This window comes from Bufo bufo, chromosome 2 (assembly GCF_905171765.1).
Source record: "Bufo bufo chromosome 2, aBufBuf1.1, whole genome shotgun sequence".
In the NCBI taxonomy this organism is placed as follows: domain Eukaryota; kingdom Metazoa; phylum Chordata; class Amphibia; order Anura; family Bufonidae; genus Bufo; species Bufo bufo.
This window is the reverse complement of record NC_053390.1, coordinates 420,293,010-420,309,173: the sequence shown is the minus strand read 5'-3', so window position 1 is coordinate 420,309,173 and position 16,164 is coordinate 420,293,010. Positions and strand designations below refer to the sequence as shown.

Here is a 16,164-nt window from a genome sequence, read left to right as displayed (position 1 = left end):
ACCTGGGCGATTAAACTTTATGGCCCTCCGGGGTCATTATGTGTCCAATAACCCTTATCTAGCTAATAATGAGATGTAAGGGTAATGGGCTAAAACTTTTTGGATCTTTTTGCTATATAAAAGTGCAATTTCAATCTACCTTAAAATTACAAGGAGCATAAAAAAAATCTTCAATTACAGTGGAATATCATTTTCTGCACTGCTCGCCTCTGTTTAATAACTGAACATGCATTTTATAGTTCTCTCTCACCTTTATTCAATGAGCAGTAAAACCTTGCTCAAAATGACTAGGCCCTACAGCAAGGCGCTCAATGATTCCCATATGCATATCTATCATGGTTCAGGTCTTGTATATTCAGTTCTTCTGCGAATTTAAGATTGCCCCATTTACCATGGCACATTAAAGCGCACTTAACCAAAACCAATCTTAAAAAGAACCATAACCTGGAGGACACTCTTAACAGCAACCATCACATGCTGCTATATTGTTCGGACAGTACAATAAGAGAGCTAGAAATTGAATTTATGTCTGTTGCTTATACAGCGGCAACATATTATCCAGCCCTGTACTCAGATTGTCATAACTCACATTGGTATCTGATTTCAACGGGGCTCACAAGCTAAATTCCAGATTGAACACATAGTAGGGCCACTTTCATAGGAAGCCAATTAACGTATCAGTATGTTTTTACAGTATATGAAAAAACTGGAGAAAACCGAGACAAACATAGGGAGATCATACAAACCCCATGGAGATGTTGTCCTTGGTCAGGTCCAAACCCAGAACCTCAGAAGCAGAGGCTACTGGGCAGTCAAGGGGGCAAAATGTCTGGGTTAACCACTGAGTCACCATAGATATGCTGAATATCTGTGTCTTTTCAACATGAAAAAATGAGTGTTTTATATGATGAATATAATGAAGGAAAGCATCACTAGAAGCATTAGTGGTTGCTACTCAGCATCTGTGAAGGGCGCCAAGATCAAGTAGACTGAACTCATCATCACCTAAGAAGACAACTTATGGGCTTTTATTTCCATGTCATTTTTATTGGGGGAAAAATGCTTTTTTTTAAGGGGTTTTCCAAAAGTAGTGTTACATGACTACATCATGCGATAATGAGAACAGGCCAGCTCTGAGGTTCAGTCATCAGTGTCTGTGACTCAACTCTATGGATGACAGCAGCAAAAGCAGCCCATTCTCAGGATCAGTGGTGGTCCCATCAGCCAGTGCTGATGACTAATTGGGAAATCCCCAAAGTAAACAACTCTACCAGAAAGGGGTATTTCTTTAGTACCTCAATATGGTTATAGAAAACAAATATTTATTAGAATTATTTGCTTTTTTATTTTGCCAATTAAAAATAAATAATATAGGTCTTCTTCTTGGTAGCAGTAAGCAGAGAGAGAGAAAAGTTCTTGATGGGAGAGCAAAGTAATCTCAATGTATGCCTCTGCTGCATAGGGAAGGGTTAATCTGCAAGGTAATCCTCATTACAACAGTAGGGCTGGAATGACTGACAGACTAACAGCTCTATGGACATCTTGATAGGCTTAGACTGACATTCAAACAGAGGAGCATTGCATTGATTAGTAGAATGTGAGAAGCTACAACCAGCCACACTACTGGCATAACATAGGAGAGGTGTGAGGCTCTAACTGAGTAAACACCCCTCCATGGTCTGACAGATGGTCTGACAAAGAGTGTTAAGTGAGACGCTCTCCTGTGCTAAACTTCCAGAGAGGAAGTTAAAGACTATGGACAGGAACACTAATAGTATACTTAGAGTGACTTCCAAAATTATATCCAGAAATCAATCCACCCATTTTAATATATAAATACATCAAATATTCACACATAGCTTGTTAGTATGTTATTTTTTTATATTTTTATTTTTGTTTTTGATGGGAGTGTTCATTCAAGGCAGAGTTCATGGTTCTGTGATTAATGCAGGCCAACGTTAGTGTACTGCAGGGGTATAATAAGCCTCCAATGTGCAAAACTAAAACCAGAAACGATAGAGAGAATTATACTCAAATCCTGAAAAAGTCTGATTTCTTTTTAACCTAAAAATGTAAAATCTATTGCAATAAATAAGAATAAATCCTATTGTTCTCTGTTATCAGCCATGTCAAAATGATAGTAGGATGACTGTAGTGTTCTTCAATAGAATTACTGGCAAGAACTCCATCTTCTACAGGATATGTCTACTACATGATAGTTCAGCGGTCAGCAACCTTCGACACTCCAGATGTGATAAAACCATAACTCCCAGCATGCTCCATTCACTTCTATAGGAGTTCTGAAAACAGCTAAGCAAGTGTGCATGCTGGGAGTCGTAGTTTCACCACAGCTGGAGTGCCGAAGGCTGCTGATCCCTATGATAGTTTCTATATCCTTACTGCTTTATCTTATTAGGAATTATTACATTTCAATTACTCCATAAGGAAAAATGAAAAGTTATTACCTTCATCTCTCTTGCGTTTGTTGCTTTCTGCATTGGATGACGTAATTCCCAGAATTCCACTGATCGAATAAGAAGAACCTGCTGAGTCTGTGCTTACAGAGGAGACCTGAGTCACTGAACCAGTTGAAGCTGCAAAAAAAGCACAAAATACAGTATGTACCTTTGTAAAAATGAACGGCCTCCTAAAAAAGTCCATCAATATTTAAAGGAGTATTCTACTTTTAACAAATAATATTTTCTGATTGTCTGATGAAAAGGTTAGCATTTTTTTTTATATATATATTGTCTATATGAATTTCTCTGCAGGTAGTCAGTGAATGGCAAACCTCATTGTTTACCTTCAGGGGATGAAAATCTGTCCTCATCATGTGATACACAGGGACATGGCTCCTTACAGAGCAGTTATCAGAGTAGCTTTGTAAATATCAAGTGACCAGAACAGATTCTATCCAATGTTAGGAAGCAGTGAAGGTTTCCACCCTGAGGAATCGATATACAAAGTACCGTATATTATCCATTTTTTATTGATAAAGGTTTCAAGTCAATGTTGGGGGAGCAACCAATCAGATTCCACCTTTCATTTTTCAGAGCTTCTTTGGAAAATGAAAGGTGGAATCTGATTGGCTTCTATGGGCAACTAAGCCAGTTTTCCTTTACACCAGTTTTGATAAATCTCCCCTAGTATGATGAAAAGTCTGCCATAGAGTATATTACACTCCTAGGGCTTTGTTCACACTGCCATCACAGGCTCAGTCCACTCAGCACATTTGATGGAAAGAATAGTGTTGCATGCAGGACTCTTCTAGCATTCAAAATGATGGATACCCAACAGAACCTGAAACAGGGAATGACATTCCGCATGATAGATCAAAGGGGCCTGGGGTTGTTGTGTCACAAAACATGTTCTACATTTTTCAAACCAGAACCTGGATTTGAATACTTTTGTAATTACACATTTGTATAGCCACTGAGCTATTCAATAAAATGTATCTGTATAGCGCCACCTGCTGTTTATTCTTTTCCTTATTTTTTGTCCATTTCACTGAGCTGGTCGAACGTGCTCAGTTTAAGGCAGTGCTTCTCAATTATTTTCTGTCATGCCCCCCCCTAGGAAGAAGAAAACATTTCGCGACACTTATGGGGGGATCTGTGGATGACGGACACTTATGGGGGGATCTGTGGATGACGGACACTTATGGGGGATCTGTGGATGACGGACACTTATGGGGGATCTGTGGATGACGGACACTTATGGGGGGATCTGTGGATGACGGACACTTATGGGGGGATCTGTGGCTGGCACGGTTATATATGTGCCATCCACAGACCCCCCACCCCATAACTGTGCCATCCACAGACCCCCACCCCTTAACTGTGCCATCCACAGATTCCGTGTGCCCGCCGCCGTTTAAAGTTATTAAACATGCCCCCCTCACTCCTAATAGTACCGTATATCCGAATTTCTTCTGTATAATGCCGGCAGGCGGGCCGGGCGGCCGGCGCGTCCCTCAGTGACGTCACATGTCTGCGCCGCCTGCTTCATTCATAAAGCAGGCGGCGCAGGCACGTGACATCACTGAGGGACGCGCCGGCCGCCCGGCCTGCCTGCCGGCATTATACAGAAGAAATTCGCACACCCCAAAGGCCGGCCTGAACGAGCCCCCCTTTACGGAGCCTGGCGCCCCCCCTGGGGGGCGCGCCCCACTATTTGAGAAGCACTGGTTTAAGGCTAGTTTCACACACGTGTTAGAGAGATGGCAGGCTTTTCCAGCAGGTTTTAGTCCGGCCGATTCTTGGCATATTTGCCAGGCTGCGGACAGATCTCCGCTGGTCCCCATTATAGTTGATGGGGATGGACGGCAATCATGTAGTTTCTGGCAAAGCCGGATCCAGAGAGATCTGGCAGGTTATACTCTGCCGGAACAACGCTCATGTACACAGACCCATTGAAATGAATGGGTCCGGATTCAGTGAGGCACAATGCCTAAGGCCTCTTTCACACGGTCAGTATTTGGTAAGTATTTTAGCATCCGTATTCGTAATCCAAAACCAGGAGTGTATAGAGAGTATACCTTTTTTCTGTAGGTTCCACTTCTGGTTTTGGCTTACAAATACTGACCGTGTGAAACAGGCCTTAATCTTCAACAACCACAAATCATATGTTCTGTTAAAAGCTGTGGCAGTTATAGGGAAAGAGCTGCAGCAGAAAGGACACGCCCCGTGAGCTGCAGCCTGAACATTAGAGCAATAATGAGGATATCTCTGGATCCATGTGAGGTACAGGGCTGGTTCTAGCTTTGTTAGAAAGAGATTGTAATGTACTACATGATGTCAGATTTTAATTTTTTTGCATCAATCATGGCATAACCCCTTTAACCACCTCCGGACCGCCTAACGCAGGATCGCGTTCCGGAGGTGGCAGCGCTGCGCACAGTCACGCATATATGCGTCATCTCGCGAGACGCGAGACTTCCTGTGAACGCGCGCACACAGGCGCGCGCGCTCACAGGAACGGAAGGTAAGAGAGTTGATCTCCAGCCTGCCAGCGGCGATCGTTCGCTGGCAGGCTGGAGATGTGTTTTTTTTAACCCCTAACAGGTATATTAGACGCTGTTTTGATAACAGCGTCTAATATACCTGCTACCTGGTCCTCTGGTGGTCCCCTTTGTTTGGATCGACCACCAGAGGACACAGGTAGCTCAGTAAAGTACCACCAAGCACCACTACACTACACTACACCCCCCCCCCCGTCACTTATTAACCCCTTATTAGCCCCTGATCACCCCTGATCACCCCATATAGACTCCCTGATCACCCCCCTGTCATTGATTACCCCCTGTTATTGATCAACCCCCTGTAAAGCTCCATTCAGACGTCCGCATGATTTTTACGGATCCACTGATAGATGGATCGGATCCGCAAAACGCATCCGGACGTCTGAATGAAGCCTTACAGGGGCGTGATCAATGACTGTGGTGATCACCCCATATAGACTCCCTGATCACCCCCCTGTCATTGATTACCCCCCTGTAAAGCTCCATTCAGACGTCCGCATGATTTTTACGGATCCACTGATAGATGGATCGGATCCGCAAAACGCATCCGGACGTCTGAATGAAGCCTTACAGGGGCATGATCAATGACTGTGGTGATCACCCCATATAGACTCCCTGATCACCCCCCTGTAAAGCTCCATTCAGATGTCCGCATGATTTTTACGGATGCACTGATAGATGGATCGGATCCGCAAAACGCATCCGGACGTCTGAATGAAGCCTTACAGGGGCATGATCAATGACTGTGGTGATCACCCCATATAGACTCCCTGATCACCCCCCTGTCATTGATTACCCCCCTGTCATTGATCACCCCCCTGTAAAGCTCCATTCAGATGTCCGCATGATTTTTACGGATGCACTGATAGATGGATCGGATCCGCAAAACGCATCCGGACGTCTGAATGAAGCCTTACAGGGGCGTGATCAATGACTGTGGTGATCACCCCATATAGACTCCCTGATCACCCCCCTGTCATTGATTACCCCCCTGTAAAGCTCCATTCAGATGTCCGCATGATTTTTACGGATGCACTGATAGATGGATCGGATCCGCAAAACGCATCCGGACGTCTGAATAAAGCCTTACAGGGGCATGATCAATGACTGTGGTTATCACCCCATATAGACTCCCTGATCACCCCCCTGTCATTGATTACCCCCCTGTAAAGCTCCATTCAGACGTCCGCATGATTTTTACGGATCCACTGATAGATGGATCGGATCCGCAAAACGCATCCGGACGTCTGAATGAAGCCTTACAGGGGCATGATCAATGACTGTGGTGATCACCCCATATAGACTCCCTGATCACCCCCCTGTCATTGATTACCCCCCTGTCATTGATCACCCCCCTGTAAAGCTCCATTCAGATGTCCGCATGATTTTTACGGATGCACTGATAGATGGATCGGATCCGCAAAACGCATACGGACGTCTGAATGAAGCCTTACACGGGCGTGATCAATGACTGTGGTTATCACCCCATATAGACTCCCTGATCACCCCCCTGTCATTGATCACCCCCCTGTCATTGATCAACCCCCTGTCATTGATCACCCCCCCTGTCATTGATCACCCCCCTGTCATTGATCACCCCTCTGTAAGGCTCCATTCAGACATTTTTTTGGCCCAAGTTAGCGGAATTATTTATTTTTTTTCTTACAAAGTCTCATATTCCACTAACTTGTGTCAAAAAATAAAATCTCACATGAACTCACCATACCCCTCACGGAATCCAAATGCGTAAAATTTTTTAGACATTTATATTCCAGACTTCTTCTCACGCTTTAGGGCCCCTAGAATGCCAGGGCAGTATAAATACCCCACATGTGACCCCATTTCGGAAAGAAGACACCCCCAGGTATTCCGTGAGGGGCATATTGAGTCCATGAAAGATTGAAATTTTTGTCCCAAGTTAGCGGAACGGGAGACTTTGTGAGAAAAAAATTAAAAATATCAATTTCCGCTAACTTGTGCCAAAAAAAAAAAATTTCTATGAACTCGCCATGCCCCTCATTGAATACCTTGGGGTGTCTTCTTTCCAAAATGGGGTCACATGTGGGGTATTTATACTGCCCTGGCATTCTAGGGGCCCCAAAGCGTGAGAAGAAGTCTGGGATCCAAATGTCTAAAAATGCCCTCCTAAAAAGAATTTGGGCACCTTTGCGCATCTAGGCTGCAAAAAAGTGTCACACATCTGGTATCGCCGTACTCAGGAGAAGTTGGGGAATGTGTTTTGGGGTGTCATTTTACATATACCCATGCTGGGTGAGAGAAATATCTTGGTCAAATGCCAACTTTGTATAAAAAAATGGGAAAAGTTGTCTTTTGCCAAGATATTTCTCTCACCCAGCAAGGGTATATGTAAAATGACACCCCAAAACACATTCCCCACCTTCTCCTGAATACGGCGATACCACATGTGTGACACTTTTTTGCAGCCTAGGTGGGCAAAGGGGCCCATATTCCAAAGAGCACCTTTAGGATTTCACAGGTCATTTACCTACTTACCACACATTAGGGCCCCTGGAAAATGCCAGGGCAGTATAACTACCCCACAAGTGACCCCATTTTGGAAAGAAGACACCCCAAGGTATTCCGTGAGGGGCATGGCGAGTTCCTAGAATTTTTTATTTTTTGTCACAAGTTAGTGGAAAATGCTGTTTTTTTTTTTGTTTTTTTTTCATACAAAGTCTCATGTTCCACTAGCTTGTGACAAAAAATAAAAACTTCCATGAACTCACTATGCCCATCAGCGAATACCTTGGGGTCTCTTCTTTCCAAAATGGGGTCACTTGTGGGGTAGTTATACTGCCCTGGCATTCTAGGGGCCCAAATGTGTGGTAAGGAGTTTGAAATCAAATTCTGTAAAAAATGACCTGTGAAATCCGAAAGGTGCTCTTTGGAATATGGGCCCCTTTGCCCACCTAGGCTGGAAAAAAGTGTCACACATCTGGTATCTCCGTATTCAGGAGAAGTTGGGGAATGTGTTTTGGGGTGTCATTTTACATATACCCATGCTGGGTGAGAGAAATATCTTGGCAAAAGACAACTTTTCCCATTTTTTTTATACAAAGTTGGCATTTGACCAAGATATTTATCTCACCCAGCATGGGTATATGTAAAAAGACACCCCAAAACACATTCCTCAACTTCTCCTGAATACAGAGATACCAGATGTGTGACACTTTTTTGCAGCCTAGGTGGGCAAAGGGGCCCATATTCCAAAGAGCACCTTTCGGATTTCACAGGTCATTTTTTACAGAATTTGATTTCAAACTCCTTACCACACATTTGGGCCCCTAGAATGCCAGGGCAGTATAACTACCCCACAAGTGACCCCATTTTGGAAAGAAGAGACCCCAAGGTATTCGCTGATGGGCATAGTGAGTTCATGGAAGTTTTTATTTTTTGTCACAAGTTAGTGGAATATGAGACTTTGTATGAAAAAAAAAAATTAAAAAAAATCATCATTTTCCACTAACTTGTGACAAAAAATAAAAAATTCTAGGAACTTGCCATGCCCCTCACGGAATACCTTGGGGTGTCTTCTTTCCAAAATGGGGTCACTTGTGGGGTAGTTATACTGCCTTGGTATTCTAGGGGCCCAAATGTGTGGTAAGGAGTTTGAAATCAAATTCTGTAAAAAATGACCTGTGAAATCCGAAAGGTGCTCTTTGGAATATGGGCCCCTTTGCCCACCTAGGCTGCAAAAAAGTGTCACACATCTGGTATCTCCGTACTCAGGAGAAGTTGGGGAATGTGTTTTGGGGTGTCATTTTACATATACCCATGCTGGGTGAGAGAAATATCTTGGCAAAAGACAACTTTTCCCATTTTTTTATACAAAGTTGGCATTTGACCAAGATATTTATCTCACCCAGCATGGGTATATGTAAAAAGACACCCCAAAACACATTCCTCAACTTCTCCTGAATACAGAGATACCAGATGTGTGACACTTTTTTGCAGCCTAGGTGGGCAAAGGGGCCCATATTCCAAAGAGCACCTTTCGGATTTCACAGGTCATTTTTTACAGAATTTGATTTCAAACTCCTTACCACACATTTGGGCCCCTAGAATGCCAGGGCAGTATAACTACCCCACAAGTGACCCCATTTTGGAAAGAAGAGACCCCAAGGTATTTCGTGATGGGCATAGTGAGTTCATAGAAGTTTTTATTTTTTGTCACAAGTTAGTGGAATATGAGACTTTGTAAGAAAAGAAAAAAAAAAGAAAAAAATCATCATTTTCCGCTAACTTGTGACAAAAAATAAAAAGTTCTATGAACTCACTATGCCCATCAGCGAATACCTTAGGGTGTGTACTTTCCGAAATGGGGTCATTTGGGGGGTGTTTGTACTGTCTGGGCATTGTAGGACCTCAGGAAACATGACAGGTGCTCAGAAAGTCAGAGCTGCTTCAAAAAGCGGAAATTCACATTTTTGTACCATAGTTTGTAAACGCTATAACTTTTACCCAAACCATTTTTTTTTTACCCAAACATTTTTTTTTTATCAAAGACATGTAGAACAATAAATTTAGAGCAAAATTTCTATATGGATCTCGTTTTTTTTGCAAAATTTTACAACTGAAAGTTCTTCTATTAGTGAGAAGAAAAGGAGGTAAAATTCATTTGGGTGGTAAGTTGCATGACCGAGCAATAAACGGTGAAAGTAGTGTAGGTCAGAAGTGTAAAAAGTGGCCTGGTCTTTCAGGGTGTTTAAGCACTGGGGGCTGAGGTGGTTAAGCACTGGTGGTATGTCATGCAACACATACGGCAGAGCACTGCGGCTTCCTGTACAAATGAAAGCCAGAATCCTAGTGTGAACAGAGCCTTATACAGGCTCCTTATCTCTTTAAATACATCCCAAGATAACAGTGTCACCGCCATGCGGAAATATATATGGCGACATTGGTGTGTACGCATTGGCAGGTCTTAGCAGGAGCAGCTTCAGAAGCACCATTTTCTGCTAAGTGAGGATTGCCACAACATACATTATTCAGCGGTCATATCACATTATTTCAGAGAGCGGTACTGGAAGGTGTATAGAAATAAGACAATGTCCACCATACACCCGGAAAGTTCATCTCAAGTAGCGTTCCATCACGAGCCTGTGCCTGAATGGATAAATTACAGGTCGGCGTCCGAGATAGAAGAGATCTTCAATCAGTAAGCACTATATGGAAAGCTAGCAGGTGGAATTTAGAAAGTGGCAACAAATGCCATTTTCCTTTTCTGTGTGCAGATCTTTCAGTCGGAGGGATAACTAACTAAAGTATTGCTTCAGTGAACCCTTTGTATAAAGCTCCTCATTGCTGACCCTGGTACGTCTCCAAAGGGAGCAGCGAATAAGTCTTTGGCACAACACAGAATGTTAAATAGGATGAAGGTATAAATCCTCCATCCTTTTGGGGAAACCCTTTTAAGAAGGATTACCCAGACAAGACTGTATTGTACTGATGTGTGATCATCAATTTGCATCTATAAAGAGGTGTAAAGTTAAGAGAATATCCGGGCCAGGCTGCCTAATCTTGCAGCTATTCTATGGCCTCGGTAAACTGTTTTTGCTTAAAGTAACAGCTTACAAATCAATAAATACTGCCCGCATCCTCGTAGAGCGTACTCAGCTGCTAATACTATGCTATGCATGCCTGTAATATGTGCCGCAAGGCAATGGCTATAGTCTACATATGTGCTGACATCCCACTGCTTTCCCACATGCTCAGAATTACAGCGGTTCTGCTCATAGGCAATAAATGAAACAGTAATCATGTGTTTGCACTGAACCTGCTAAAATTACTGCACACAAAAATAATGAAATTCTAATGACCACGGACATGATATTTCACGTGGAAATACAGCAGGGTAATACAGCACCAGTAAACTGAATGAGATTTAACAAATCTCATCATGTACACTTTGCATATGTTTTACGTGCGGAAATGCGGCAATTACAATCCGCAGCATGTCAATTGTTTGTGCAATTCTGCATCTTATATAGCAGGCATGCTCAACCGGCGGACCTCCAGCTGTTGCAAAACTACAACTCCCAGCATGCCCAAACAGCCTACAGCAGGGCATTGTAGGAGTTGTAGCTTTACAACAGATGGAGGGCCGCAGGTTGAGCATGCCTGTTATATATAGTGGTTTTCTCCTTAGACTTCATTGGGGTTGTTAACATAAAAAGAAGATCTGCAAAAAATTTTTATAAAAAACACACAAAAAATAAACCAAAACAACAATAAATAGTGGACATTTCTGTGCATTTTTTTATGCTGTTTTGATGTGGATTTCATGTGGATTTTCTGCATGCAAATACGCAACCTGTGCAGGTAGCCTTTAATAACATTGCAACTATGCCCTTTCTGATTTTTTTTTTTTTTTTGGTCTACATGATCACAAAAATTGAATTTTTTCAGTTACGACTGTTAAATATTTTTATATATTTTACCTATTTTATTATATTTTTATATTTTAACTGCTGGCATTTTCGGGCGGGCGATACTGATAATGTTTATTATTTTAATTTTAATTTATATATGTAATGTTAGGAAAGAGGGTAATTAGATTTTTACTATTTTTGTGGGGGTTTTTGTATGTTTGAAAAAAAAAATTGGTTATTGTAATTTTTATTCCTCTTAGCGGACTTTAATATACAGTCTTCTGATCACTTTTACCATAGACTGCAATAGAATACTATTGCAGTCTATGGGATTTTAACAGGCTTCCTTTTAAGCCATGCTGCAGTCATGGTTTAACAGGCAGTCTACTATGGCAGGCTTGGAAGCTTTCATAATGCCCCAAGCTGTCATAGCAACTGATTGAGGCCTGCATTTTATGTCTCATGCCTCAGATGCCGCAGTCACAATTGATAGTGCCATTAAATGGCAGGGTCAGAGTCATCTGCCAGTGAGTGTTCCCAGCATCCACTATGAATGAGGAGAGCTTAGGTTGTGAGCATGTTCCATAATATCCCCTTAACGCGAATCAGCACATATACCTAATTTTGCGTTAAGTGCTACAAGGCACCAGGGGGTTTCTGTAATAACATGTCTATGGCATTGTTTTTGCTTTTTGTTTTTCAGTATGTCTTTTGTTTTGTTTTTGTGTAACCGACATAAATTGATTGCACAACTGATGCAAAAAATGATATTTAGTTTCTCTAACAAATATTCTTTCTAGTTATATCTTTAGAACCCAGGTTCTTACAGATTTGAACTGGCCCACCAGAGTAGTGGATGATTCTCCAGTAGACCCTGATTCTGACAAAAACATTTAAAAAAATTTAAAATAATTTATTCAATACTAAAATAAGGTCACTCTGGAACCAATAACTTGCCCATATGTTACACATTCTAAAAATGTATGAATATATAAGCAACTGAGTATTACTACATCAGCGCTGGCAGCGTCAGACTGTGTATAGATGTGCCCCTATGACAAGAACAGTGGCAACACCCATTTATTGATAAATATTACGGAGGAATAACAGAGGAACTACACAATGCAGAATTGTGAAAGTTATTAGATCAAAGCATAGCATGAGGAGGTGTGATCCAGGTTCATTCTTGTTTTTGGATATTTTATAGTTCCTTTCCTTTTTTTGCACTCTGGTATCAGCACTCCTCCACATTCGACCTATGTGATTTTAATTAGCAGGAGACTGCATAAGGCCTCTTTCACACGACCGTTTTTTTTTTTCCGTTTGCGGGCTGTTTTTTGCGTTCCTTATACGGTCCGTATACGGAACCATTCATTTCAATGGTTCCGCAAAAAAAAACGGAATGTACTCCGTATGCATTCCATTTCCGTATTTCCGTTTTTCCGTTCCGTTGAAAGATAGAACATGTCCTATTATTGCCCGCAAATCCAGTCCCATGGCTCCATTCAAGTCAATGGGTCCGCAAAAAAAAAAACTGAACACATACGGAATGTACTCCGCATGTCTTCCATATCCGTTCCGTCGTTGCTGAACCATCGATTGAAAATGTTATGCCCAGACCAATTTTTTCTATGTAATTACTGTATACTGTATATGCAATACGGAAAAACGGAACAGAAACGGAAACACAACGGAAACAGTGAAAAACGGACCACAAAATACTGAAAAAGCCATACGGTCGTGTGAAAGAGGCCTAAGGGTGTATAAATTCCTACCTCCTCTCACCTGGAGTTTCTGAGAGCATATGATAAGGTGAGCTTTGACAACTGTTCACATGGTGCGGTGCTGCACGTCGGCCATTGTTGCTGTGGTGCTGTGCTGGTGGGTAGGTGGGGCCCAGTGCCAGGGTGCAGCAGGGGTGTTGTTTGGCTGCTGAGTCCCGCCGTCTGCTGGTGCAGTGCTGTGGCGCCGGTGGTCGCCACGCAGTGCTGTACCAAATTTAGAGTAGGCTCCCACTCGAGGAGGCAACCTTTTCATGGTGAGTGGGTCTATGCTTTTTGATCAAAATGTATACTAAGGCCTCATGTAAGCATGCAACATAGGGGCCTGTATACTAATTATGACGCTGAGAAGCGATGTTCATTATGCTGAGAAGCAGTTATTAGATCAAAGCATAGCATGAGGAGGTGTGATCCAGGTTCATTCTCGTTTTTGGAGAATTGTAAGAAAAGATACTCCAGAACACAAAAACGGACATGACAGAAATAGTAAAAGTTCCTCCTATAGATTTATCTATGTGTAGATATAGTGCCTTATTTTTACTGTAATGTATTGTTAACTTCAGATCACTTTTAACATGACTGCTCAGAACCTTGGTGTCAATTATCTAACGTTCATCCTGAAGTAAGCACATCAATTCACACATACATACTGCCAATGGCAGTTTCATCTTGAACTGTTAAAAAACTTTGCCCACCTCTGTACTCAAGAGTGTAACTGCATAAAACACCAGGATGAATAAATGATGGAGAGGGGAGAGGAGCATATTTAAACTAGTTACTGGCTAATGATGCATAAAATGTTATGAATAAGTATCTATTTTTTGATTTATTACTTTAATTATCAAACATACCATGATCCCCTGTTAGCGTTTTTGGTGTAGATTTCAATTTTCTGTCCCAGGGTAAAATCTATTTATCATAATAATCAGTAAAACACAAAACCCTTTAACAGTATTTATAAAATTAATTTACCATGTTCAGCCCCTGGAGGATGACAGAGGAGCTCGATTTTCTGGAGAATGGGTGTGCAGCAATGTCAAATGTTCTAGCCCTACCAACAATGAACCCTTCTCACAGATGTTTCCCGTACAGTAGTTACTACAAGCTTCTTACCTATGCTGTGGTTTGAAGGTGGTACTTGCTGGTTTGTAGGCTGCTGAACTTTTGTTCGGATGATCCTGCATTCAGAATGAAAGATATCAATTAACTGTTTGCTGGAATGCCAGAATATAACACATCTCAAAGGAGAAGAAACAATTTGGTTTATTCATGAGACTATTTCAAATTTTTAGTTTTTTTTGTATTGTTTCTTAAATAGCGCCAATATACACTGCAGTGCTGTCACTACTTACATCAGTCCCAATGGGACTTTCATCTACCTCAAAAATGCACACAATGTAGGTCCAATTTCCTGTTTTTGGGGAGATCACACAACCTCCATGCAGATGTTTCTCTTAGGCCTCGTTCACATTTCCATGTCTGTGGAACATCTGTTAGTGTTTCCTTGGTGAAGATGTATATGAAGAATCCCTCATTGTTTATTGCCCTCCTTGTGTCATCTGTATTCCATGGACACTGCTCTATTTTTGAGAACATCTCCTCCCAATGGTGAAACACTGTCAGAACATGGATGCCATCTATGTTGTGTCAGTGGTTTTTGACAGACCCATAGACTCGGCATGTTTGGTCCACATAACGGACCAAAGTAGTACATGTCTTCATGATTCGGGTCAGTGGAAAACCACTGATGTGTGAAAAGACACATTACAATCAATGAGTATGTGTGCTGTCCATGGAAAATGCAGATAACACACGTCTGTGAAAAACGGAAATGTGAATGAGAGCTTAGTTGCATTTGAACACAGGAACCCAGCACTGAAAACCAACAATGAGACCCAAGAAGACATTTCACACAGGACATTTACACATCAATTATCTGCTTTTTTATGAATTCATATTCATTTAAAATTACTCATCAAACAACAAAAAAAGAGGCTGATCATATATAGGAATTAGGAATGTATAAGCGGATAAGCATGGAGGTGTTATCTGCATGGCTTCTTTATGATAGTCGAAAACATAGAGGTAAATGCAGTGACTTCAAATCAAGTAATCGGGATGTATCTTTGCTGGGACTATGTTGGAGCTATAATTTTAGCTGACAATGACAATATGAACCTAATAAGATTCATCGTTGAGAAAAGATAAACGCTAAACTAAAACACGTCACAAATAAAATCTGGTGTACATGGGTGGTTTGTCTTCTCAAGGAGGAGGTCTTTTGGTCTTTCCAAATGCACAATTCCAATGACAGCAATGACACCCCACGTATATATAGTGTACACATACTTTTTAATTTTGAGATTTGTAAATCACACCACACCAGGAAATATTGCTGAGAAAAATTAAATATTTCAGGACCATTATGCTTTCTGTCCTTTCTGTGGTTATACCATACTCTATACAGTAGCTCTACAGAACTTTATTTTCTGTAAGTTTAGTCCTGAGCAGAGAAATCCTACTGCAGTACTAAAAAGTGATGACCCTTTTAAAATGAAAGCAACTACTGCATCCACTTATCAGGAATCTGGTTGGGATCTACTGCTGGATATACTGTATATAACTAATCCATCCTCAGCAACAATCAGATCTAGTAAGTTCCTTTAATCAAAAAAAGTAATGTCTCCATGCAGATTCGCCATTGTGTTGGTGGTGGTTGATGGTGAGTACAATAAAAGAATTCAAGAGGGGCCTGGATGTATTTCTGGGGTGTAATAATATTACAGGTTATAGCTACTAGAGAGGGGTTGTTGATCCAGGGAGTTATTCTGATTGCCTGATTGGAGTCGGGAAGGAATTTTTTATTCCCCTAAAGTGGGGAAAATTGACTTCTACCTGACAGTTTTTTTTTTTTTGCTTTCCTCTGGATCAAATTGCAGGATAAGAGGCCAAACTGTATGGACAAATGTCTTTA

At 41.6% G+C, this 16,164-nt stretch overlaps 1 protein-coding gene across 3 annotated transcripts in view; it reads right to left on the bottom strand.

Annotated features, from left to right (window-relative positions):
• Window positions 1–16,164, bottom strand: part of PAX5 (paired box 5) — a 264,529-nt gene that overhangs the window by 178,606 nt on the left and 69,759 nt on the right. For all 3 annotated transcript variants that reach the window (XM_040417363.1, XM_040417364.1, XM_040417365.1), the window contains exons 4-5: window positions 14,304–14,368; window positions 2,466–2,594 (exon numbers count right to left, since the gene is read on the bottom strand). In XM_040417363.1, the coding sequence (XP_040273297.1) occupies window positions 2,466–2,594; window positions 14,304–14,368 (194 nt within the window). The remainder of the gene's footprint in view (window positions 1–2,465; window positions 2,595–14,303; window positions 14,369–16,164) is intronic.